The 26,662-nt window shown below is 42.1% G+C and overlaps 1 protein-coding gene across 1 annotated transcript; it reads right to left on the bottom strand.

The window, feature by feature from the left end:
• Window positions 1-283: 283 nt before the first annotated feature.
• On the bottom strand, window positions 284-24,598 carry LOC147122321 (protein Dr1-like). Its single transcript, XM_085983307.1, has 3 exons — window positions 24,054-24,598; window positions 6,493-6,656; window positions 284-2,453 (listed from the first exon to the last, which is right to left on the bottom strand). Exons 1-3 carry the CDS (start codon window positions 24,271-24,273, stop codon window positions 2,304-2,306), a joined length of 534 nt encoding a protein of 177 aa, XP_085839433.1. The 5' UTR covers window positions 24,274-24,598; the 3' UTR covers window positions 284-2,303.
• Between the last annotated feature and the right edge of the window lie 2,064 nt (window positions 24,599-26,662).

The following is a 26,662-nucleotide window of genomic DNA, read 5'->3' as shown; positions in this document are numbered from 1 at the left end:
GATGATCCAGTCCACCTCTCAAGGACATTAAGACCATGCAGAGAATTATTTAATTGATTTGTCCACCTATTCATAGACTAAGAAAAATAGCCAGTTCAGAATCAATTTGTTAGCAACCTATGTTGGAATATAGGCAGTAGTCTTCACAAGGTTTGGCTTTCCACTTTATATGCTTCAAGTGGAAACCATTACCCCCTCATCACTGCATTTCATATAATGGTCCTGCTTACTAGGAGCAAACGGTACAGTGGATAATGACACAGGTTCAATTATAGCCAAAGTAGACATGTTATGATTTTATTACAAAATGCAGCCTCAAGAGCAGCGCAATACGATTTATGGCTTTTGGACAATGATGCTGAAAAAGCAAATCGCTCTCATCCCCTTATAAATAAAGCAATGTTTGCCACATTTAAAACGATATATACACACTGGTACAGTAAACCAACCGTCACCTACCTGCATGTAATCGTTTAACTTGCAACATTGAATTTCCCCATACAATTCATCCAATAATGTGTGTTGGGGGACACCTTTTGTTGAAGGCAATGGGACCAGTAGCTGTGCTATTATTACTTTAAGTTCAGTTGTTGTAAATACACAAAATATCAAAAAGGGCAATGCAAAGCTATTGGATGTATTTAGAAGATTTCAGTTTCTTATTACACTTTCGCACTAAGGATATTCTCCAGATAAGAGTATTACCATTTAAATCTCCTAACATAAGTATGGGTTAAACACAAAGAAATGGTCAAATATCAATAAACATCCAAAATTCTGTTACAAATCATGGCAGGAGTGCCAAGATTCTGCCTTGGAGCTTGATGAAACTTGATATATTACCTACAGTAACATGACGGTACTTCTTGCAAAACAAATAAAAATAAGCAGAACTCAATGCAACTGATGTACTAGCACCATAACTGCTGTTTGATGGGACCCAGGACTGCTTTGTTTCCCCATTCAATTAACTTCCAGAAACAAAGTAAATCTGGAGGCATGTCACCCTGGTCCACACACTCAGAATGCCTTATAGCTAGGATTGAGCTGGTCATTTGCCTGCTACTTCAGCTAGGCAATGGCACATAGAGTAGCAGTTAGAATTGGGGAAAATTAAGAAATACAAATTTCTGCTAAAATTTCCAAAAGGAAATTGGACATTTGTTGAAATGCTCAATGTAAACTTATACACAATACAGTTTTGAAATAGACACCAAATTAAAGTGTATTTTTGGCTTTTTTTTTAAATAAAAACCTGTCTTTTTATTGCTAAGAGAAACAGCACATGAAGAATGTAAGAACAATAAGCACCAGGGAAGAGTTACGTATTAACCAGCACAATCAACTTCGCAATGCAGTTTTTTTAAAAACATACGCTCCGCACTGGCAATCTCCCACAGATATATTAAGGTGAACTTTGTCGTCAATCCCAAAATAGTTAACAGAACATGAAACATTACCGTACAAAAACAGTTCAAACATTTAAGTAGCAGTTAATAGATGCCAAGTACCCCAGCTCATTTGTCAATTTTCCCACTGTTGAATTCACTCTTTGGTACTGTAACTGCTGACAAAAATGTTTTTTGTTTTTAACCCTGACCTCTGGAAATAGATCTTACTTTACATACAGGAGTTAAAACTAACCATGAAGCAAGGACACGTGCCACCTAAAATTAAGACCAAATAGCCTACTATAGATCCGCTGATGGTTTTATCAAAGTTAATAAGGTTACTCTTTAAAATTCTGTGAACCCAGCCAGACTCTTTCTTTAAAAAAAAAATGAACATGAACTATGGGCAGGTTAAATAAGATTTTTTTTAAAGTCAGTTTTACCCTTGGTTACAAGTCATACATTAAAAAACATTTCATTGCAAACTTAAATAAGCCACTTAATAAATTTGCTTTCTGTATTAAACAGTAGGGAAGCATCTGGTTACACAAACTGAAGCATTAATTCTCAGATTCATGAGCAGTAACAATACTGAATTTCAGAAAGATACAAGAAACAGGCTGTGGAGCTTTAAAGTACTGCACTGATTTGTTGCTCCCAATTCTGGTCACCTGTTGTGTACATATTAAATATTATTCTGAAAACTTCCAATCCTGTGCACTTCTATGTATAATAAAAGTGACTGGTTGTTATACATGAAAACTCACGACAGCTGTGACTTAACCAATGACCCTCCGACGCCAGTAGCCAGGCCTGCAACGTTGTGAATGGAGCTGGAAGTTGCAGACAGGCCAAGTCATTGTTAATGTGCAGTAAAGGGACATCTGTGTACAAGTAATTTGCTGGTTAAGTTTACACGTCATCCTCTTCATCTTCATCTTGCGACGATCCTGCTTTGTTGACTGGATTGGTTGTGGCTGATGCTGCTAACTGGGCTTGCTGGGCTGCTTGCTGCATCTGTAACCACTCCTGCTGGGCTAATTCTGCCTGCTGCTGTCTGGCCTGTAAAAATAAGGACATCTGTAAATGCTTGCCACAGAAACATGGTCTGGTAGTCTGCCAAATGGTTTCGGAAGTCAGACTGACAGAAGCACAGCATAATACTCCTTCAGTGATCCAGTTGATCAGACTTCAGTACATGGCAGGAAGTGAGCAAGGGCAGCTTGGGGTGGCAAGACAAGACCTCTTAAACCAGACATGGGAAACTAGGTTTATCACAAAAAACATGCTTATATATCAAAGCAATAATGTACACAAACACCTGCATATAACTTGCTCTTCAGTTCTGTTTAGTAGTAAATTACTTTCTACGGTAGAAACTGCAGGGCAAGAACGCAGACTGATCCAAAGAAACGGTTCCTTTAAATTAGTGTTTACAGGCTCTAAATTTGACACTGGAGCTTTATGCTTTCAGAAACCTGCCCTGGTTTTTATACCATCTGGGTCACTTCGATCCAGACGTATACAAATCTGAGTTCTCTCTTCCTCCAGCGAATGAATGTTGCTTTTGATGAGTACTGATGCTTTCAGAGTTGGCCACCTAGGATCTGAGGTGGGGGGGGGGGGGGGGGGGAGGAGAAGAGTGAAGGAGGAAGAATAGAAATCTTTTGTAGGATAAGAATCCTGAATAGTTCATTAAGTAATCCTAATAGATCAGGAATAATTTCTTTAAGCCACTCTGTGTTCTTGTCCTAGCCCTCTAAGCGACTTTAATATAGTAGCTTCAACATAATAGAACTTCCCAAAGCAGTTCACAGGTGAAGACAGGACACCAAATGTTGCTGGGAAACAGTTAGAAAAGGTGACTGGAGGTATGATCAAAGAGCTAAGTTTTCAAAGAGATAGCACGGTGCAGAGGTTAGGGAGTATACTCCAGAGTGTGAGATTCTGCAACTGTAGGTTCAATGGATATGCGAGGCCTGGTTGTGCAAAGGAGGCCAGAATCAAAATAACAGAGGGCACACTCTAGCACCAAGAACTGGAGGAGGTTACATAGACAGGGAGAGGAAAAGCCATGGAGGGAAGGGAGACAAGGACATGGATTTTGAATTTGATACACTAGGGCCAGGAGCCAATGATGGCTGCCACGGTCACAGGTGATTAGAGCAGGACAGAATTGGACAAGGGCATCGGAGTTTGAGACAAGTTGCAATTTAAGTAAGTTAGCAACTGGAATACAACAAGTGGAGCGTTTAGTCAATGAGCTTGCATACGAGGGTTTCAGCAGTAATGGGAGTGAAGCAAGGTTGGAAAAATCCAAGCAGAAAATTGGCAACCCATCCCGGGCCTGGTCGAAAAGGACCAACACAGGCAGACAAAACTTCACTTGAGGGTACAAGCTGCAAAACTCAGTATCAGTGCCTTTCACACTGACAAAATCTAAACACAAGTGTTTGAACAGCAGTGTAAAACACTTGTTCTACTAACCCATCCTTTCACCCCCCCCCCCACCCCACCCAGGTCAACCTGGTTTGAGCATCTTGGCTGCGTGATGACAGAAAGGGCACATCCAAAATAAAGTACTACAGTAATAAAAATCAAATCACCTTCGTCAGAGGACTGCATTCTTACAAGCCAGTGATTTCTTTCAATATCAAAAGTATAATTCAATTACAAAACAGAATGGGGTTTGAAAACTTTAATTACTAATAGAACTAATGAAAAAAACAGCATATGAAAGGGGCTTTTATACAGCATTGTTGTGTATTTGGAAAGGGCAGAATCAGAGTTGGGAGGGAAGAAAAAAAATGAATAAGATTTCCCTTTCTCCAGTATGATTATCCCTGAGAGTACAGAAATTAATGAGAAAAGTAAAATTAAAGATAATTATTTCTTTACGCCAATATCTTTCAGCATCCATTTTCCAGAGCAAAGCATTCTAAATCAAAAAGGGGAACAGCAGCACAAATCCCCAGAGTTTTGCAGCAGTTCGAGGTCCATTTATGCAGTAAGCCCAACCAAATTCGACAGCGGGTCTATCCTGGCATCAGCACAGCTCTCTCTCCCAAAAACTAGAAAGAGAAATGTACAGAGAGCTGTCCACATTCTCCCCCCCCCCCCCCCCCACACCAATAACAATGTTATGTTTAAAAAGACAACTACACATGTTAACAAAATGAGAGCAATACATCAATTCTTTTGTTCCTCTATGGCAGCACCGGGCAGTCCAAACTCAGTTAAATGAACTTGTTCACATGTGTAAAGTTTGGAACTGGACTCCTGGGGTCAAACAATCTCACTTTTTAATATCGGGTCAAACAATCTCACTTTTTAATATCGGGTCAAACAATCTCACTTTTTAATATCAGTTCAGATTCGGTAGAAATTGCTCTTTTTACATTTACAATGTTAATAGCTGCGCTAGAGATTCATTCATATGACATGACCCATTAAAAGTAAGAGTTAGTGAAGTCCTGAATATACAGGAGGGTTTGTGTGAATTGCTGAAACAACTCCAGTAGTATTTATTCATTCACTGGTATGGCCAAGATGATCAAAGGAGCTTTCCCTGGCTATTCTACACCTAAATAAAAACTCTGATCTCACGTAGTGATGCCATGAAATGGTTTCATGCCAAGCATGTGTTACCAGCCAATAGCTAACATATCAGAATAGAATAGAGATTACAACTTAATTTACTAGGATACAGACTGTGTAAAAATGGGGCTGATCAGAACAAAATCACCGTAATATTGGATAGGTCTGTGATACAAGTCCCTACATGGGGAGCTTCCAATCTCACCATGTTGCCAGAGAAAGGTACAGAACACAGGTTAGATATTTTCCCCACAGGAAATGGAGGAAAAATAAAATCAAGGTTCAATCCTCCCAGCCACTCCAATGAGAACACAATCAGTGAAGTACGAGAATAGGTAACTTAGCCCATCAAACTCGTTCCTCTAGTACCCCAACACTCCCAGCCTAGCATTCAACTGCATTTCAAACTACTTTAATGTATTGTTTTCAAACATTTATTGCTCGGAGTAAAAAAAAAAATTCTAATATGGTTTTTAAATTTACTTTGCATGAATTTAACTTGATGCCCTTTATTTATACCAGGTAGCATTTTACACACCTCATGGTTATTTCCTCCTCTCTAGATTGTAGAGCTTCAGCTTCTCTAATCTACTATCACAGATCACCACCTTTACATTTGGAATCATTTTGTTGCTCTTCTGTCCAATGCATGTACATCCTTTCCATAGTGTGGTGACAAAACCTGAAGTACTCAGGAATGGTCTGGCATTATTAAGTCAGAGCTTAACTTCTGTTGATTTGTGCTTTATTAACTGTTCGATCACAATGTCTAGACAATGAAGGAGACAAGCCTACTTTAACACCCAAGTCACAAAAGTGTCTGTACTAATTCCACTCCTACAATCTACTCAATTTGAAGTTATTTAATTCAAATTGAAATCATGCAGAAAGAGGCTCCTGTGCCATTCCATGTACTTAATTTGAATAACTGGATAATTCAACTTTTTGCAAGCAAAAATTACATTGAATTAAGGCACTCTCATTTTTCACCCAATATGTAACACTTCATAATTGTATCAAACTTCATTTTTCTGTCAAATGACACAATTGATTGGATTCTCCACACCAGTCACTGACTTCACTCTTTATTCCTACCGCTCTGCCTACTTGGTACTCAGCAAACTGGACAAACTTACAACTGGTTACAGCATCCTGTTCACTTGCGTGAATTAGAAACAGTAGAGGTTCAAGCAATTGCCTTTATGGAACTTCACTCAACACTTCCCTCAGTCTGACACTCCCCCAACAGTTGAAGAGAGGGTCAGGGGCGTGGGAACAGCTCAGGCACAGTGTGCCTAAAAATACACCAACTACAATAATGCTTCATGGTAGTTCTTCTGCTACAAATTTATCGTTATAAAGTTTTAACAACAATACGTTACCATGGAAACTGCAGAATCTGATTTCCAAAATGTAGCACCAATAAGAAGTCTTTATAAATGATAACAGCTATCTAATGGGTCTGTACAGCCATGTGCAACTTACTTCCAAGTACGCTACTTACTTTTGCAAATAGCTCCTGTTGTTGGCGCAGTAATTCTTCTTCTGGTATGCCGAGGTTTTCTAGACGTGAGCTTGCTTTTCTCCTCTTTAGTGCTACTGTTTTGCACTCTTGCAAGACTTCCTTTACTTCACTAATGTAAGAGCAAAACCCAAGACTCTCCAGAGCTAAAAAATAAAAGTAAGATAATTACCCAACCATTTTAGTTTACATATACTGTACTGCACTAAATATTTTCCTTCCAATTAAAATGAAAAATAACTGCCAAAGAACGGAAATCAGGAAATATACAGCAACTGACAAAGGATCTACATCCGACACAGTAATCGGTCCCTTTCTTTATATATGTTGGCCACGCTGCTGTGTCTTTACAGCATTCTCTCACTTTTCAGGCAATTGTTTGACAAGTCATCTTGTCTACGTGTTCATGGGACTTAACATTTGCAAGTTTCAGTTACCGAGACTAATTAGATTTCACGTGCGTAAATGCTCGTTTTATAATTTCATCTCTATCCATATCTTTCTTGGTGTCTGACACAATTCTAAGATCATTGCCAAAACCAAATTATGAAATGGAGATGTGAACTTTTCCCTCCAACTCACAAATAAGCCTTTTACATTAAAACAAAACCCACACTACTTAATTTATCACTTCCTCCCAAACATAAAAGTCAAATATCAAACAAAGCACAAAATGTGGATGTGATATAGCATACAAAAAATGCCAAGTAAAGCAAGGGGAAGAACTTTTGCATTCCAATAAAAATGACAATTCTAGAAATAATCAATCAGCCAAATAAAAAGATAAAGCCACCTGCTGCAAACCCAATTTGAACAAGAACACGCGATGGTTAATTTCAGTTGGGTGCTACCTTATAGATGCTATTTTTACAGCTAGAAAACACCTAATTTTGCTTTCAGTTTTTGGTCAAAGCTGGGTCTCAACACTCAGTCACTGTTTCCCTGATGGCCCAGCACAGGGGGTGTCCAGGTTTCTGCCCATGGATCAAATACAGCCCCAGCTCCGGCAACCCAGTCCCCAAAGCCCAGTCAGCTCAGTCTCATTGGTGTTGATTTTTCGGATTTGCTCGTTTTGACTTTTGTGGGCCTAGAGGTTGAGAGAGGACTGTTCAGAACATTACTGTCTCAATGATGGATAAATCCCAGATCAGAACACTCAAGCTCTATTAATATCAACAACTCGATGGCCCAGAAATTCCGTTCGCAGCCCCCCCCCCCGCAGGCAGAGGGCTGCAATTTGGAAAAATCTGCGTTTGGACCGGAGGGCTCCCGGGAGGCGCAGAGTTCCGTTGCTGGGCCTCTCCAAACTGCCGGTGTATCCCAGGGGCGCAGGTAGTTTGCAGCGTCCCTGGGATCACGTGGGCCATGGGGAGCCAATCAGAGCAGGGAATCTCCATTCATAGATTTGACAGGAAGACCTGTCAAATCTATGAATAGAGATCAACCCCAAAACAGAAGTAAAACTTCAATTTTTTTTAAATCACATTTTAAAAATGACTATAAATTACATACATTAACTATTTTAAACAAAAATTTTAATTTTTGAAAATAATTATTAAAGTTTGTAACAGGGCTAAAAAATAAACTTACCTTTCTTTAAAGTATTTTAAAATGATAAATCGGTGGAAAAAAGTTTTTTTTTTTTTTTTTTATATAAAAACTGTCTTCACCTCTTAGCCTAGTTAAAGCAGGCCTTGCGCTGAGGAGCTGCCGGCCTTGCGCCTGCTTTTCTAGGCACAGCTGTTTCCGACTTACCTGGACTGAGGCAACTGTGGAAAAAAATGGAAGTTTCAGCCGTACGCGCTGCCTATCTGCCGCAGGCGTCTGACCTGTGAAGCCCTTTCTTCAAAGAACGGAAGTTCCGGTTTCCAGCGCATGCGCAGTGCATGCCTAAAACTGGCACTTCCGTAAGCCCTAAGGGCGAGTACACACCCGTAGGGAACGGAATTTATGGGCCGATATATACAAATTAATTAATGGGAATATGGACTTGAATTATGGCCTCCGAGGTTCCATTGCATACACTTATCCAGTCCACAAAGGCAAAATATTTGAATAACCATGGCCTACTGGATTTGATACCAAGCCATACAGGCTAGGTTCGAATCCTGATCTGTGCTGAGTTAGCTGATCTCAGTTGGGGCAGAATGAGAGGCACTACAATAGGTCTCAGCGCTCTAGTTGGTGAGATGGGCAAAGAGAAAGTAAAGTAAATCAGCCATGGGGTTCCTGCTCCTGACTGAGATCCACTGACCCCTAATGGAAAATACATGCGCCAATCTAGGGCAGGACTGAGCTCAAGTGTGATGCCCTGTCGTCACTCACTGTCTGAGCTCACATGCGGATGCGGTACTGAATGGTTACCATTCCTGAGCACGAGGAAGCACCTTGAGGAAATGAGAGAAAATTTGCTAATAAAATCACTGAAAGCGACGTTTTAGTGAGGATTTCACGACTTTGTGGTTGCACAAAATTTTCACATCTGTTTGAACTGTGAAAAGCCCAGAGTAATTCTTGATTTAGTCATAAACATGTAGCGGAGTGTTTTAAGCTGTGTCACACTAGGGTGGTTATCGGTGTGTGGTGGTGGAAATGATGGGATCGCTAAAAAAAAAATTGTAATTCTGGATGCCACCTTTAACTTCAGGCATTTGGTGGCAGCCATTTTTAAGGTTTTCAGCTGACACACAGTAAGGCTAAAACAAATCCCAAAGTCGCAAATTTACTTGGCAGTAGCTTTTGCACTTACACTCTTAGAACACACAAATAAAAATACCTTTTACACATTAGCCTTCTAATTCACTTCTCCCTGTTTAAATCTTAATATTTGTGTTACATTTCTAAAAATTATATTTAAATACTTCACTTACCTGTTTCCTGGGTGTCCTAAGTTCTCACTTCTGGAAATGAGAAATTGGCCTCATTGCTTGAAAAACCAGCCCCAAAGTTTGGCTTTCCACCCAATTCAGGCTCAGAAGTGCAAATATGGATGTGGTTACATCAGGCACAACCAGGCCAACTCTGATGTGTTTTTCAAGTGTCAAATTTAAAACTTTGTGCTCGGAGTTGTGTCGCTCTCTGTCCCAGTAGCATGATTACACCAAACAAGGTAACTACAGCCGTGCACGAAGGGCTAATATTTGGATGGAATGCCTGCGGCATGCGACTGAAAAAAAAAAAAAATCTTATCCTGAAAATAAATTGGCTAGGAATTCAGCATACTAAAGGGGTCAACAATTCAAGCCAAAGAATTTAACGGTTTGATTTTTTAGTTGAAACCGGATTCTATTAAAAAAAAGTCAATTTCCAACAGCTCAATACCATGCTATTTCAAAATGAAAATGCTATTTTGGGTAGCATAGGTTCATTCAGACAAAGCAAGAACAGCATTTAAATATGGTTCTGCTATCAGAGGGAGGAGTATGAGACAGGCTGGGGTCACATTCCCGAAGAGCAAAAGGGCTCAGATAGTTGAGAACGTCAGCCTCAAAACAATATTCACTTACATTACAGGAAAATGTTGGCATTTATTTGCAACGGATGTTTGCACAAATATTACAACCTGTTTTAACATATATTCACTGACAGCTAGATGCCACAGATGGCGCCAAATTCAAAGTCATGTCGGAATGGAAGGAATAGACGCTCTCGAGCATGCTAAATCTTTGTGGAGAGCTTTTTTGTTAGGTCAGTGGCGAGCGCTGCCCCTTTGCTGCTGACCACAAAATCCGGGTCATTGTCTTTGGTCTCCGTCACAAACTCCGTTCCCTACCCACCGACTCCATCCTTCTCCCTGGTCACTGTCTAAGGCTGAACCAGACGGCTTGCAACCTTGGCATCCTATTTGACCCCGAGATGAGCTTCCAACCAAATAGCTGCTCCATCACCAAAACCACCTACAGGAAACTTTGTGATATCCGGCACAGACGGGTTGCCGATCTATCAAAACTGTCGGACATACAAAGTTAATGTTGAAGCATACGGAGGTTTTCATCTCCGTATCTGACAACAAACACTGTTGCTTAGCAACAGCTTCTAAAGAGTCGGCTGCAGCTGCAAGCGTCTCTAGCTGAAGCTGTTGCTATAGCTACAGACCTTGCAGTGCCTGACTGGGGGGGGAAAAAAAAGGAACGAGAACTAAAAAAACTTATAGAAAACGGCTCCTGATTTTTGCCATTAGGTCGAGTATTCCGGACATACAACCTCCGGATAAACCAGTTTCCTGTACTTCTACCTCCGTAACATCGTCCACCTTCGCCACTGCCTCAGCTCATCTGCTGCTGAAACCCTCATCCATGTCTGTTACCTCTAGACTTGACTATTCTAATACTCTCCTGGCTAATCTCCCATCTTCCACCCTACATAACCTTGAGGTCATCCAAAACTCTGCTGCCAGTAGTCCAACTTGCACCAAGTCCCGTCCACTCATCACCCCTGTGCTCGCTGATGTACAGTGGCTCCCAGTCTAACAATGCCTCGATTTTTAAATTCTCATCCTTGTGTTCAGACCCAACTCATTGCCAAGTGCCCAATAAAGGAATTGCACCCCGAAAGTCCTGTTTACCCATCACCTGTGCTCGCTGACATACATTGGTTCCCGGTTAAGCAATGCCTCGATTTTAAAATTCTCATCCTTGTTTTCAAATCCCTCCATGGCCTCGCCCCTCCCTATCTCTGTAATCTGCTCCAACCGTACAACATGCCGAGAACTCTGTGCTCCTCAAATTCTGGCCTCTTACGCATCCCTGATTTTAAGCACTCCACCACTAGCGGCCGTGCCTTCAGCTCCCTGAGCCCTTGGCTCTGAAATTCCCTCCCTAAGCCTCTCCACTTCGCTCTGCTCCTTGAAACCTACTCCCTCTTGAGCCAGGCTTTTGGTCACCTATCCCAATAGCTCCATATGTGGCTCGATGTCAGATTTTGTCCGATAACACTCTTGTGAAGTGCCTTGGGACGTTTAAGGCACTATATAAATGCAAGCTGTTGTTGTTGCTACTTGTGTAAAAGAAACAGTTCAGAGCTTAACAGGATGAAACGACAAGGAGTGGGGAAATTGGAAAGCAGAGAGAAGAAACGCTGAAGTTTAAAAAAAGAGGTTTCTGAAAGCAGAGGGCGGCAGGAAGAGAAACATAGAAGATAGGAGCAGGAGTAGGCCATTCGGCCCCTCGAGCCTGCTCCGCCATTCAATGAGATCATGGCTGATCATCCAAATTCAGTACCCGGTCCCTGCTTTCTCCCCATACCCCTTGGTCCCTTTAGCCTTAAGAAATATATCTAACTCTTTCTTGAATATATTTAATGAATTGGCCTCAACTGCCTTGTGTGGTAGAGAACTCCATAGGTTCACCACTCTCTGGGTGAAGAAATTCCTCCTCATCTCTATCCTAAATGGCTTACCCCTTATCCTTAGACTGTGACCCCTGGTTCTGGACTCCCCGGCCATCGGGAACATCCTTCCTGCATCAAGTCTGTCTAAGCCTGTCAGAATTTTATAAGTTTCAATGAGATCCCCTCATTCTTCTAAACTCCAGCGAGTATAAGCCCAATTGACCCAATCTCTCCTCATACGTCATTCCTGCCATCCCAGGTTTCATTCTGGTGAATCTTCGCTGCACTCCCTCCATGGCAAGAACATCCTTCCTCAGATAAGGCAACCAAAAGAAGTGGTTTTGGAAGGGAATATCATAGGCAAGGAACATGGTGACTGAATGATCAGCCTTTGGTGAGAAAGAACTTGCACCTTTCACATTTCAAAGCACTTTACAGCAAATAAATCACTCTTTTGTAGGCAAACGTGGCAGCTAATTTGTACACAACAAAGACAGGCAAACGGCAATTAGATAACTGACCAGTTAATCTGTTTTAATGGTGTTGGTTGAGGGGTCGATGGTGGCCAAGATACCAGGAGAACGCCCCTGCTCTTCTCAGAATAGCACTACGGTATCTTTTACGTTTACCTGAGCAGGCAAATGAGGCCTCCGTTTAATGTCTCATCCGAAAGACAACACTTCTGACAGTGCAGCACTATCAGTACTGCATTGAAGTATTCCCTTTAGAGGTGTGCTCACATCTCTGGAATGGGGCGTGAACTCATGACCTTCTGACATGGAGGCAAGAATGCAATCAATGAACCAAGGCTGATGGTAGAACAGGAGCACAGAATAAGCTGCAATCTAGAGGCAGAGGGTGCCATGCACACAAGAATGAATAGCTAGAGAAGATCGCCCAAATGGATAGAATAAGGCCATGGAGAGATTTGAAGGACAGGATAAGGATTCTATATGTCAATTCGCTAGGCACAGGGTGGTTGGGAGAGAACATACAAGTTCTGGATTCTTACTGGGCTTATAATTGAGCAAATAGATTGATTTTCTTTTGTGCTATCACGATCTATAATTTCAATACATCTGTTTAAAGCTGCCTAGCTGAAGCCAGCTCTCTAACTTCTGTGCGCTACAAGTGCTGGAATTACAACTAGTCAATTATAATGTTTGTTTTGGCTGCAAATGTCACCACAAAATGTTATCGCACATCAATAAGGAACAGTAAAATCTCGCTAAGAAATTTATATAAAGAATTTAAATGGGCTTCCAGTGAAGTAAAAATAGATAAATATAGGAAACACTTAGGCATCTACTGCATATTCGGATCAAAGAGCATCAATTCTGCCTACTAAAGCTAAAATCAGATCAAAATAACCACACATCTGTTTCTCGGTGTCAAAAAAAGCGACAATCTACTGTTACATACATTCATTGTGTCAGCATTATTCAGCTAAAGATTATAAAGAAGCTAATGAAGACTAACGTACTAACAGGTTATTGTGGCTTTAGAAAGGCAAAACTCAGCCCGTTAGGAAACAACGCCTTTTATAATTACTGCTTTGTACACTACTAAATGCTGTACCTACTTTGCCCAGTGCCAATACAGCAAGTGTAAACATCACTTCCATCAATTCAACAAAGTGAAAGCAAGTGCAGAAGTAATGTCTTAAATGAGGCAACAGTAACCAAAAGTTCACTCATTCTATAAACAGTGCAAAAAATAAATTGTGACAGATCAAATAAAGATCCGTAACACTCCAAAATTAAGGCTACAAGGTGCAGTTTGACCCCTGACCATACACACAGATACAAAAATACAATAAAATAAAAAGCACTTAAAAGTCTTCAATGATTTAATGAATACTTTCAGCCTCAGTCAGTTAAAGAACTAACAATGAGTGTCACTGACAAAGTTTAAAAAAGTAGCTAATCATGTCACAGAAAATATCTCTCTAAATAGTGGAATACTCTCAATCACCTGCCAAAATTGTTGGTTCTAAATATTGAGTACATTTAAAAACACAGACAAGAAATGATTTGATTAAAACAACCAGTTTATATACTTTTATTCCACTGATGTTTGTGTTTAAATTGAATGATCACTATCACTATCTATAATTGTCTCACACCTGTTTTAAGCTGGCTAGCTGAAGCCAGCTCTCTAACTTCTATGCGATACAAGTGCTGGAATTGCAACTAGTCAATTATGTTTGTTTCGGCTGCAGATACCACTACAAAATGTTATAGCGCACCAATAGGGCACAGTAAAATCTCACAGGAACAATTTATATAATGAATTTAAATGGTCCTCTAGTGAAGTAAAGGCAGATAAATATAGGAAACACTTAACGATCCACTGCATATTTAAGTGTTAGTCTCAGAGCATTAATTCTGCCTACTAAAGCTAAAATCAGATCAAAATAACCACACATCTGTTTCTCGGTGTCAAAAATAGCAGGACAAGTGCCAATCTACTGTTACCTAAATTTAATTAGGTACAATGAATGTATGTAAGAATATCCTTAAAAGTATGTTTCCAAGAGATTTCATGTCACTACCATAGGTGACGTCAGAGAAGCATTTAAAAAAAAGTTTCCAGACGTCCTCTTTTTTGATATTCAGTACAAGTAACTACTGGAAAGAAAGCTCACTGTAGCTCATTCTGTTGTGACAATGCTTTGTTACATTTCACAAATGGTGCATAATTGAGAGGCTAGGCAAAACTTGGGAAACTGATGGCATGAAGGGCCTACACTAGGTCCTACATCTTGTTTAAAAATAGTGCAATGAAATCACCATTATATTGTAGTATTTTGCGCGACCCATGAATAACCAGAAATGCAATACCCGTATGCGAGATAACAGTATATCATTATTCATTCTATCATGACCCATCATAATCTTGAGGATGTCCATCAGGTCACTCCTGAACCACCTTAGCTATAATGAAAAACAGTCCCAACTTCTCAAGTCTCTGTCAGCTTGGCATAGTTGGTGGCACTCACCAGTCAGAAGGTTGGGGGATTCACGGCCCACTCCAGGAATTGAGCATAGTTTAGGCTAACACTTCAGTACAGTATTGAGGGAGTGCTGTATTGTCAGAGATGCTGTTTTGTGGAACAGATGTTAAACCAAGGCTCGGTCTATCTCAAGTGAATGTAAACAATTTTTAAAAAGTCTTACTTTTCCTTTCTGCCTCTTTTTTCTCTCTGGCAATCCAATCTTTCTTTCCCTCTCTATACCCGATTTGACATTGAATTCACCCACTCTAATTCACCCGCCTGCCTCTGTTTATTTCTCATTGCTTAAATATCATTGGTTAAGGAGATACACGGTTTGTCCCGTTGTCCTCTCTTAGGCAGGTCCCAAGGTCCCAGGTGCCCTGTTGCCCTCGCCACGCCATTATCAGCTCACACTTCCAGCAACTTTGTGGGCAAAAATATTGAAAACCTAAACGTGCACGAACAAATCGAACGAACAGGGCATGCCGCAAGATGCCCCACTTCAGCAAAATCTGGCCCATTGTAGTTATGATGAGAGATTTTTATTTTCACAGACTCGGAGAAGCAGAACAGTTCAAGTAGTAACAGCAATGAATTTCGAGAATGTATACCGGACAGTTTTCTGGAACAATATGTTTCAGAAGCAACAAGGGAACCGGCCATACTAAATTCAGTGATGTATAACAAGCCAGAATGATTTATAATCTGATGCTAAGGGAACATCGTGCGAATAGTGACTGTAACATGACTGAATGTGACATTAGCTTTGAGGGGAAGAAAGGAGAATCATAAACCAAGGTTTTAAATTTATGTACGGCAAATTTCAAAAGGGATGCGAAATAAATGGCACACCGTAAACTAGGCTGAACTGTTAATGAGTAAACCTACAGAACAAGGGGGGGGGGGGGGGGGGGGGAAGTATTTAAAGTGTTTTTTGGTACAATACCACGTAAAAGGCTAAAGCTCCAATTGTGCAGTTAAGCAACTACGGTTAATAAATGAGCTATGGAACAGTATCAAGCTAAATGAAAATGCCTGCACAAGTGCAAGAAAATGTGGAAATCCAGCAGACTGGGAGAACTATGAAATGCAACAAAATGATACAAACAATGTAATGGAGGAGCAAAGAGGCAATATGAAAAAAAACTTGCAATGCATATCAAAGTTAACAGTAAAAGTTTTTATAAATACATGAGAAAGAGAGTGGTAAAGGGGAAAGTGGGCCCATTAAAGACAGATGCAGGTGAAACTACAATGAACAATAAAGATTAACTGATTACCAGCGGTACAAGGAAACCTAAAAATAAGTCACGGGGAGGAACTTATTAATTTAATATGAATAAATGGAGAAAATAATGGAACACAAAGCAGACAACTCTCCAGGACCTGGTGTTTTCCACCCTTTGATATTAAAATAAATGAGGAAATTGCAGATACCTTAGTCGTAATTTTCCAAAGCTCCACGTAAATAGTGGAATTCTGGAACTTCTTAAAAATGTATTCCTGGGTTGTGGGCGCCGCTGGTAAGGCCAGCATTTATTGCCCATCCTTAATTGCCCGCGAGAAGGTGGTGGTGAGCCGCCTTCTTGAACCGCTGCAGTCCGTGTAGTGATGGTACTCCCACAGTGCTGTTAGGGACGGAGTTCCAGAATTTTGACCCAGCGACGATGAAGGAACGGCGATATATTTCCAAGTCAGGATGGTGTGCAACTTGGAGGTGATGGTGTTCCCATGCGTCTGCTGCTCTTGCCCTTCTAGGTGGAAGAGGTCGCGGGTTTGGGAGGTGCTGCCGAAGAAGCCTTGGCGAGTTGCTGCAGTGCATCATGTAGATGGTACACACTGTAGTCACGGTGCGCCGGTGGTGGAGGGAGTGAATGTTTAAGGTGGTGGATGGGGTGCCAATCAAGCAGGCTGCTTTGTCTTGGATGGGATGGGATCAAGCTTCTTGAGTGTTGTTGGAGCTGCACTCATCCAGGCAAGTGGAGAGTATTCCATCACATTCCTGACTTGTGCCTTGTAGATGGTGGAAAGGCTTTGGGGAGTCAGGAGGTGAGACACTCGCTGCAGAATACCCAGCCTCTGACCTGCTCTTGTTGCCACAGTATTTATGTGGCTGGTCCAGTTAAGTTTCTGCTCAATGGTGACCCCCAGGATGCTGATGGTGGGGGATTCGGCGATGGTAATGCCGTTGAATGCCAAGGGGCGGTGGTTAAACTCTCGCTTACTGGAGATAGTCATTGCCTGCCACTTGTGTGGCGCAAATGCTACTTGCCACTTACCAGCCCAAGCCTGAATGTCGTCTAGGCCTTGCTGCAAGCGGGCATGGACTGCTTAATTATCTGAGGAGTTGCGAGTGGAACTGAACACTGTGCAATCAGCAAACATCCCCACTTCTGACCTTATGATGGAGGGAAGGTTATTGATGAAGCAGCTGAAGATGGTTGGGCCTCGGACACTGCCCTGAGGAACTCCTGCAGCGATGTCCTGGGGCTGAGATAATTGACCTCCAACAACCACAACCATCTTCCTTTGTGCTAGGTATGACTCCAGCCAGTGGAGAGTTTTCTCCCCGATTCACATTGACTTCAATTTTACTTGACGCTGCACTCTGTCAAATGCTGCCTTGATGTCAAGGGCTGTCACTCTCACCTCACCTCTGGAATTTTGTCCATGTTTCAACCAAGATTGTAATGGGGTCTGGGGCCGAGTGGTCTTGGCGCAACCCAAACTGAGCATCAGTGAGCAGGTTTTTGGTAAGTGCCGCTTGATAGCACGGTCGAGGACACCTTCCATCACTTGCTGATGATTGACAGTAGACTGATGGGGCGGTAATTGGCCAGATTGGATTTGTCCTGCTTTTTGTGAACAGGACATAAATGGGCAGTTTTCCCACATAGTCGGGTAGATGCCAATGTTGTAGCTGTACTGGAACAGGTTGGCTAGAAGCGTGGCTAGTTCTGGAGCACAAGTCTTCAGCATGACAGCCGGGATGTTGTCAGGGCCCATAGCCTTTGCCGTATTCAGTGCACTCAGCTGTTTCTTGATATCAAGTGGAGTGAATCGAATTTACCTGAAGACTGGCTTCCGTGATGGTGGGGACCTCAGGAAGAGGCCGATATGGATTATCCTCTCGGCACTTCTGGCTGAAAATGGTTGCAAACGCTTCAGCCTTGTCTTTTGCACTCGCGTGCTGGGCTCCGCCATCATCGAGGATGGAGATGTGCATGGCACCTCCTCCTCCCGTTAATTGTTTAATTGTCCAGCACCATTCACAACTGGATGTGGCAGGACTGCAGAGCTTTGATCTGATCCGTTGGTTGTGGGATCACTTAGCTCTGTCTATAGCATGCTGTTTGGCATGTACGTAGCCATGTCGTAGGTTTGCAACTCATTTTTAGGTAAGCCTGGTGTTTTTCCTGGCATGCTCTTCTACACTCCTCATTGAACCAGGATTGGTCCCCTAGCTTGATGGTAATGGCAGTGGTATGCTGGGCCCTGATGTTACAGATTGTGGTGGAATACAATTCTACTGAAGGCCCACAGTGCCTCATGGATGCCCAGTTTTAAGTTGCTAGATCTGTTCTGAATCTATCCCATTTAGCATGGTGGTACTGCCACACAACATGAGAATGTCTTCAGTGTGAAGACGGGACTTCGTCTCCACAAGGACTGTGCAGTGGTCACTCCTACCAATACTGCCTGTATCCTAACTTGCACCAAGGAGTCCCATTCATCCATCACCCCTGTGCTCGCTGACCTACACCGGCTCCTGTTTCGACATCGCCTCAATTTTAAAATTCTAATCATGGTTTTCAACTCCCTCCATGGCCTCGCCCCTCTCTATCTTTGTAACCTTCTCCAGCCCTACAAACCTCCAAGAACTCTGCACTCATCCAATTCTGGCCTCTTGCGCATCTCCGATTTTAATCGCTCCATCATTGGCGACCATGCCTTCAGCTGCCTAGGCCCTAGAATTCCCTACCTAAACCTCTCCGCCTCTCTCCTCTAAGATGCTCCTTAAAACTTACCTCTTCATCTGTCCCGATATCTCCTTATGTGGTTCTGTGTCAAATTTTGTTGGATAACGCTCCTGTGAAGCACCTTGGGATGTTTTACTATGTTAAAGCTGCTATATAAATGCAAGCTGCTGTTGTTGTTGATTGAACTCTTTGAGGGGTGTTTCAGTAGTGTGAAGAACCACGCAAAGAAGTGATCTGCCTGCCCCCCCACTCACCAACAGCAGGCAGAGCTGGTACAGGACACAAACAGTTGTTCCTGGCTGCCATTTTCTTCTGCCTGCATGTGTTCCGAGTAGTCATCCTTCCTGAAAATTGCTGCACTGCAGCTTTCACTTTAGTGTCCTATATGAATCTTTCCGTGGGAATGTGCAGCAGCCAGAAATGAAAGCTATTCAAACAATTCCACATGTACAATTGTCTCTGCATTGTTGCTGTTGAATTTCACCCTACATTAGAAACTGAGTGGATTCCACAGCAGACTACCCAGTTATTAAAAGGGCTTGAGAGGCTGTTTCCCCTGGCTGGAGAGTCTAGAACTAGGGGTCATAGTCTCAGGATAAGGGGTCGGCCATTTACGACTGAGATGAAGAGAAACTTCTTCACTCAGAGGGTTGTGAATCGACCCTAGAGGGCTGCGGATGCTCAGTCAATGAGTATATTCGAGATGGAGATAGATAGATTTGTGGGCACTAAGGGAATCAAGGGATATGGGGATAGGATGGGAAATGGAGCTGATGTAGAAGGTCAGCCATGATCTTATTGAATGGCAGAGCAGGCTCAACAGGCTGTATGACCTACACCTGCTCCTACTTTTGTTATAACTAGAGAAGTGGCAGGATCTTTTCCTACAGTGCATATCTAATATGGGCTGCTATAGCTGCTTTGCAACAGACCAGACAGAAGATAAGAACTCACTACCATTAAAACAGACTCTATAACAGACTTATTCTCTCTTCTGGACAACTCTCTCTCTTTCCCACCATTTGCAAAAATGGGGATCACCATCTCCCACAATTAGCAGTGCAATAAGGCAAGATGGTGCAGATAACACAAATTTCTACCATAACCAAACAGAAATTTGCCCAGCGAGAATCTGAATACAGGAAACCTTTTTTTAATCCGGCACGGACGGGACAGACGTGGTGCCGGTTCATCAAAAATTCCGGATAACCGAACGCTATAGTAAAAGATACGGAGCGGAGAGCTCCGTATAAAGCAACAAACCCTGTTGCTTAGCAACAGCTTCAGAACAATGAACACAAGTTGCAAGCATCTCTGTAGCTTAGCAACAGCTGCAGCCACACCCTTGCACAGCAACAAATGGAGTAAAAAAAGTAATAAAAGTTACCTGAACCTACTCCTGAATTTTGCCAGTTAACCAACATTTCCGGTTATTTAGGTGCCGGTTAATCGAAAGTTTCCTGTACAGCACACTGGAGAAGAGACCCACTGAACAAAGCACAGAAGCAGACATGTGAACTTCAGTCTGAAACAATCAATGCTTCATCTGCAATCCTGGGAAAACTTTGCATTTTAACCCTTCACCTTCAATAATGCAGCCAGATGAGGACATCTATCACAAATTTATCTGTTGGAATATTATATACTAGCAAGGGGTGCCCGGCGTTGCCAGGGCAATTTTGGGCCACGCGGTATCCCTGCGAAGGCCGGGAGCTGCAGTTGGCGCGCCCGTTGTGTGTCTGGGGCCTAGCGCTTGAGGCCCTGTTGGGGCAAGACGGACCCAAGCTGAGCTTCCCGGGGGGTGGCGCAGTTGACGGTCGGCCGCTGCCCCGCCCGCTGTGTGGAAACTCACCTGCAGCTCCCGGAGTGGAAATGTGGGGGTCTGTTTGGCTGGTGCTGTCCCTGTGGGGATGTAAAAAATGGCAGCGAAGTTTAGGGAGACTGGAGGATTAGGTCCCGCCCGTGACGCACAGATTGGTGAACGATCAGGTGACTGAACTGTGGGATTGGTGAGGCAGCACGTCAGTCAGCACTAATGAGGTGTAGGATTGGTCAACCGCTAATGAGTGGATTTTTGAACGATTTTTGTATCGTGTCGGAAGAATTTTTGTGTTAGCAAAAAAGTAAATATGCCTACGAGAGTCCCCTAATGATAAGCTTTGTTTTGATATAACATATGTGTAGGTAGGCTCTATAACTTTTGATTGTATAGCCGGACAGAGGGAGGACATTTTTATATATATATATATATATATATATATATATATATATATATGATGGAGCACGGTTTTCATTGGTCCTAGGACATTACAGAAACAAGGCCTGGATTAATGTATTTCATCTACCCAGAAAGTCTACTTGTGCATAGTATCACCAATTCATTTTTTTTTTTTTTTTTTTTTTTTGAGGCTTTAACTATGACTGACTAGCGTAAATTTGGCTATTCACGTAGCTGGTCTCTGGGACTACCGAGGTCATCTGCATAGATTTGACAACCATATTTCTACTGCACGGCTATCTATCATTGTCCCCGTTTACCAAAACTACGCCCCACAGACTCCCTGCTGGCAAGTGCTTAAAAAATATAAGCAAGGCCATTGGTCTTGCAATGCTTCATGCATGTTACACAGTTGGATACGCCGAATATGCCATTGCACATGCAGGCGGAGGTGTTTTGAACATATTTATCCAAATTAGGGAAAATGTGGGGTTTCACACTTACAAGCAATGCAAACAGTGCTCAACAATAAGTGGTATTTTAATCAAATAAAGTTCAATGTTGACTTCAAACTGCTGCGTAACAGGCTTTCATTTTGAAGGCAAACGTTGCCACACAAATTCAAAGCTGCAGAGTTCTTACGCAGCAGTAAGACTGGAAAATCCAGTTATATTTATTTTTCATTGTCTGCTCAGGAAACAAATAGTTGAATCTTGGCAACAATGTTGTTACTGATGCATTCAGCATGAACACATCAGATTTCAGTTGAATCATGGATGATTTTTTTTTTAATCCAAGCCCTCATTTGTCCACTCAAACATTCGATTTTTTTTTTTTTTTTTTTTAAAACCTTGCCTTCTAGAACCAAACAATTTGGCAGTTTTTCTTAAAAACCTACCCAAACTTTGTTTTCATCGCAAACGAACGCTGCATTTGCTCACACTGTGTCTTTCTACAGGACGATTTCCACGGTCTTTGGTATATTCAACAACTTTCAGCTTAAAAGCAGCTGAAAAAGAAACAGTCGGTGAAAAACACGTAATTTGCTCTTCAGCTGTGCTCATATGCACACCGGGAACCTTAAACTGGCTTCAATGGTTAAATGCTTAAAGATGTACTAAAGATAAGGGAGCTGCAATCATCACTTTTCTTCACTACAAAAGACGTTTTTACATTTACTGACTGATGCTGAAAAGGGAAATCAGTAAAAGATGGATATATCCCATTATGCGGTCCAGATAACAGCCTGACAACTCTAGAACACTGAACTAGAATTCAGTATCAAAATCTTGTGTAAATTCAATGTGTAAATGTTGCCATCTCTGAGGCAGACTATTATGTGAAGCAGAGAAAGGAGAAAATGGCTGGCAGGCTCATTCATGCCTCCTGTCACTAAGCAACATTGCTGGCACCTGCCCAGCCCATACCATGTGTATAGGTTGAAATGTATAAAAGGCAAGTGGTAGAAAAAAGACCTTAGAAAAACATATTTTAAAGTAAAAGCTGCCTTTTATTGCGATGAACTAACTTCCCTGGTTTAGTTAAGTTTCTCTTTTACTTGCAGATTTTTTTTTTACAATCACCCAAAGATGGGCTGAAATCCCAGGGTATCTTCCTGTTAAATCAAGTCAATATTTTAAAAAAGGATTCAAATAGGGCCTACCCACCACTGCAATAAACAGAAGGGATTTTCACAAAGTCCCAGTCCTCTTTAGTTTACATGTAATCCAATATAGATGATAGTACCTGGTCAGTTAACAAAATCAAGCAACCTAAGGGCAGAAAATATGCCACACTGATGGCGAGTGTACAGGAAGAAATGGACCAGTGAATTTGAATATTTTACTGGATACAAAATTAATTAATCCACTAATTAGTGAGATTAAACACTTAACTGTATTTCTCTCACTGAGGCCTATTCTAACGGCGGTTGCAGATGTGTACAAACATTCCTGCAGTTTTCAGTTCATTAGTTAAGTCATATGCATGGGCTGAGAAAGATAATCTGGTGAATTTTGGGTTGATTTTATATCAAAACTCAATATGTATTCATGGGATTAAGGCATGTAAACATTTCATAGTAACTCCTCCTGCACCTGGCCAATTTGATATATTTGCATCCCACCCATCTTTATAATTGACATGAATACTGATGAGCCACAGAAATTGTTTCCCCAAAAGACAAGTTCATGCTATTATCTATCCAAGTAAACTTGAAAATTTTATAAACCCTCCTACTACAACACAATGTACCTTGTAAATGTATGGAATTGCTCATTAGTGCTGCTAATAAAGACTTGGCTAATGAGCACCTTTACATTTCTTGGTACACAGCAGCGAATATTCAATTAGAGATGAGGATCAGTTCTATGTTTGAACCACTGCAGTCACAGTTTAAAAAAAAGTGAAAATCAAATCAGATTTAACGACTCTTGCTTTAATATTCTCACTTTCAGTCGCACTTGAATCCAGTATGAAGCAATTTATATACAAGCAAATTAAAATCGAGTTAGCCAGGTTCAACATTCTCTGGTGGAAACGGCTCAGATTTCCTTCACCATTCATACAAGGACTTTAAATCTGCTTTCATAAGCAACAAAGTCTTGCTACTATCCGTCATTCGCAAACTTTTTCTATGAAGTTCATCACAATGATAAAAAAATACCTTCTTAGAATTGTCCATTCAGCTAGTGACGAGATCTAAATGTTACTTAAGTTGCCCAATTCATGAAGTGAGTGACAGTCAGTGGAAGATATAGAAAGCACACAACTGCTTCCAGTATCAATTTCTAGCACGCTGCTCACAGGCCGGGCTGGAAACTGAGTTGCTAAATAACTAACCGCTTCCTCGTTTCCAAACTGGATTTACGCGGCTGTTGCCGATCTGTGCGAGACAAAAAAACAAATAACCTGCTGAGAAAGAGAGAGAGAGAGTCCAGAGCTGCTTCCTTCCCCCTCACGACTCTGGCCCGCGGGAGGAGAGCGGAAAGGAAAAGCTCAGCCTCAGCCCTGCCCTCACCTTGGATAACGTGCTCCGGGGAGATGGTCTTCTTCTCCGACTTGTTGCAGATCTCGTTGGCCTCGGAGGAGATGAGGTGAATGAATTCGGTGCAGCAGCTCACCACCAGCTCCCGGGCTTCGTTGGCCACCCGCACGTTGGGCAGCGTCTCTTTGATCATCTTATTGATGGCCGCTCGGGGGATGGTCAGATCGTCGTCGTTGCCGGACGCCGAAGCCATGACTCGATTATTATATTATAAAATATATATAATAAAATAAAACGTCTTTCTTGAATGTGAACAACCTCCTGCCGCTTCCCCCGCCCGGCCGGCCCCAGTTTAAGGGGTAGAACCAGCGGCGGGTTTGTGGTTTAAAGCCCCCCTATCTCTCCGCCACCTCCCCGGGCGCCCTTCCCAACACAACTGTCGGCCGCTCTCGTTAAATCTCCCAGTAACCAGGCCACTCGCGGGAGAGCGGGTCCGGTCGCCACGCCGAGCCGAGCCCCTTCCGTCCACCGTCGCCTCGCTCATTCCTCCGCTCCCGGCTCCGCCGCCATCTTGAATTACTCACCCGAAACCATCCGCGGACCGCACTTCCGGTGTCCGCCACTGCCCCCCAGCGGCAACCGTACAAAGTGTTCTTCTTCTGCACTCGATGGTTGGGCGGCGAGGAGGAAGGCCACTCCTCCCATCTTAATTTAGGGGTCAGCTGGTAGCACTCTCGCCTCTGACTCAGAACTCCCTCTCCAGAGACTTGAGCAGAAAAATCTAGGCTGGCACTCCAGTGCTGCATTGTTGGAGGTGCCGTCTTTTGGATGAGACATTAAACCCAGCCCCCTCCCCCCCCCCCCGACCTCTCAGGTGGATGTAGAAGATAGAAACATAGAAGATAGGAGCAGGAGTAGGCCATTCAGCCCCTCGAGCCTGTTCCGCCATTCAATGAGATCATGGCTGATCATCCAAATTCAGTACCCTGTCCCTGCCTTCTCCCCATATCCCTTGATCCCTTTAGCCTTAAGATCCCGCGGCACTATTCGATGAAGAGCAGGGGAGATATCTCCGGCGTCCTGGCCAATTTTTTTATCAACATCACAAAAACAGATTATCTGGTTATCATCACATTGCTGTTTGTGGGATCTTGCTGTGCACAAGTTGGCTGCCGCGTTTCCTACATTACAACAGCGACTACACTTCAAAAAATACTTAGTTGGTTGTAAAGTGCTTTGGGACGTCCTGTGGCCATGAAAGGCGCTATATAAATGCAAGACTTGCTATTTTTAATTCATCCATCCAGAAAGAGCCTCCAGTCCCCCCCCATTGCAGCAACCAGCGGTTTCATAAATAATTCTCAGGTTTTCATCTCCTTGACTCATCCGGAATTCTGTTCCATACATTGATCACACTTTCCAGGTATTAGTCTGTTTATTTATTACTGTGTCCCTTTGTCTCAATTTAATTTATTAAAGTAATTGTCCAGATTTATCTTTCCCATAGCTTTTCTTACCTTAATACTGCTATAAGATGGCCTCTCAGATGTCTCCTTTCCAGACTGAAAAGCCCTTGTTTTTGTAAGCTTTCCTTATTACCTCAGACCTTTAACACTAGAGAATCAGTTAGGACTCTTCTCTGCACTGCCTCCAGCACTTGAATGTGTCCCTTGTGACCTGAGATGTTGACGGCTGGCTGGAATATGGGACCAGATTTTCCCCGTCGGCGATTTTGGTGACGAACGCCATAAGTTACACTGCTGTGCGCCTCGATTATCCAGTGGAAAACTGACACCAAATTTTAATAGAAAGCTGATTTGAATGCGCCACAGCGAGGGTAATAGTTAATCAGAAATGGTGCAGGTAGTGGCCAATAAAGGAATTTAGTTTTACAGAAGAGAACCGTTATCGACCATCTGCATTTTTCTTCATATCACACAGAATCACAGAATCCCCACAGTGCAGATAGAGGCCATTTCGGCCCATCGAGCCTGCACCGACACATATCCCACCCTATCCCCGTAACCCCACGTATTTAATCCCCTAACACTAAGGGTCAATTTATCATAGCCAAATCAACCTAACCCGCACATCTTTGGACTTTATTTTCAAAAAATTCATGTATCCAGAATTATATTGAAGCTCAGAATGTATATATAGGTATACATTGAAAGTTGAATGAATTAATCACCAAGTTCATTTAAAAAAACACTACTTTGGATTGTAATTTTTATTAAGCTGCTTCACTTTTTACAATATAGAAAAGTCGTAATATTGAGGCTTGTTAGTGCCGCGTTTCATCTATTTGGTTTTAGTTTAATTGAGTAATTTCATGTTTCATTTGAGCTTTAAGGACTTTTGAAATCTCAATTTAAGAGCTCAAACTTATTTTCAATGTCGTTTAAAAGTAAAAGTCTGATTCAGTGAAACCATTATAAAGTCAACATAGCTTATCTAAAAATGATCAATATCGCTGTATCTAAAATACTGGAAGACATAAACTTTTTTTTTGCAGTTTTCTCATGTCTCATTTGAATGATGCAATTATACACCAATATAACTGATAGGAAAGTCTCAATAAAACATCACACCACAGTAAACCATACTTCTTGGAATGCACCTCTGACGAGATGGCTACTTGT

This window comes from Somniosus microcephalus, chromosome 3 (assembly GCF_052327205.1).
Source record: "Somniosus microcephalus isolate GS21.2 chromosome 3, FLI_Smic_1.0, whole genome shotgun sequence".
Lineage (NCBI taxonomy): Eukaryota > Metazoa > Chordata > Chondrichthyes > Squaliformes > Somniosidae > Somniosus > Somniosus microcephalus.
The sequence above is the reverse complement of the archived record's forward strand: the minus strand, read 5'-3'. Positions and strand labels throughout refer to the sequence as shown.

What these genes read in the sequence shown, in the direction of transcription:
- LOC147122321 (XM_085983307.1), bottom strand. Translation starts at nt 24,273, where the DNA reads ATGGCTTCGGCGTCCGGCAACGACGACGATCTGACCATCCCCCGAGCG. An exon ending in CCCGGAGCACGTTATCCAAG is followed by an intron (nt 6,657 to 24,053) that starts GTGAGGGCAGGG and finishes TTTATTTTTTAG; the next exon opens with CTCTGGAGAGTCTTGGGTTT. An exon ending in AACAGGAGCTATTTGCAAAA is followed by an intron (nt 2,454 to 6,492) that starts GTAAGTAGCGTA and finishes TTATTTTTACAG; the next exon opens with GCCAGACAGCAGCAGGCAGA.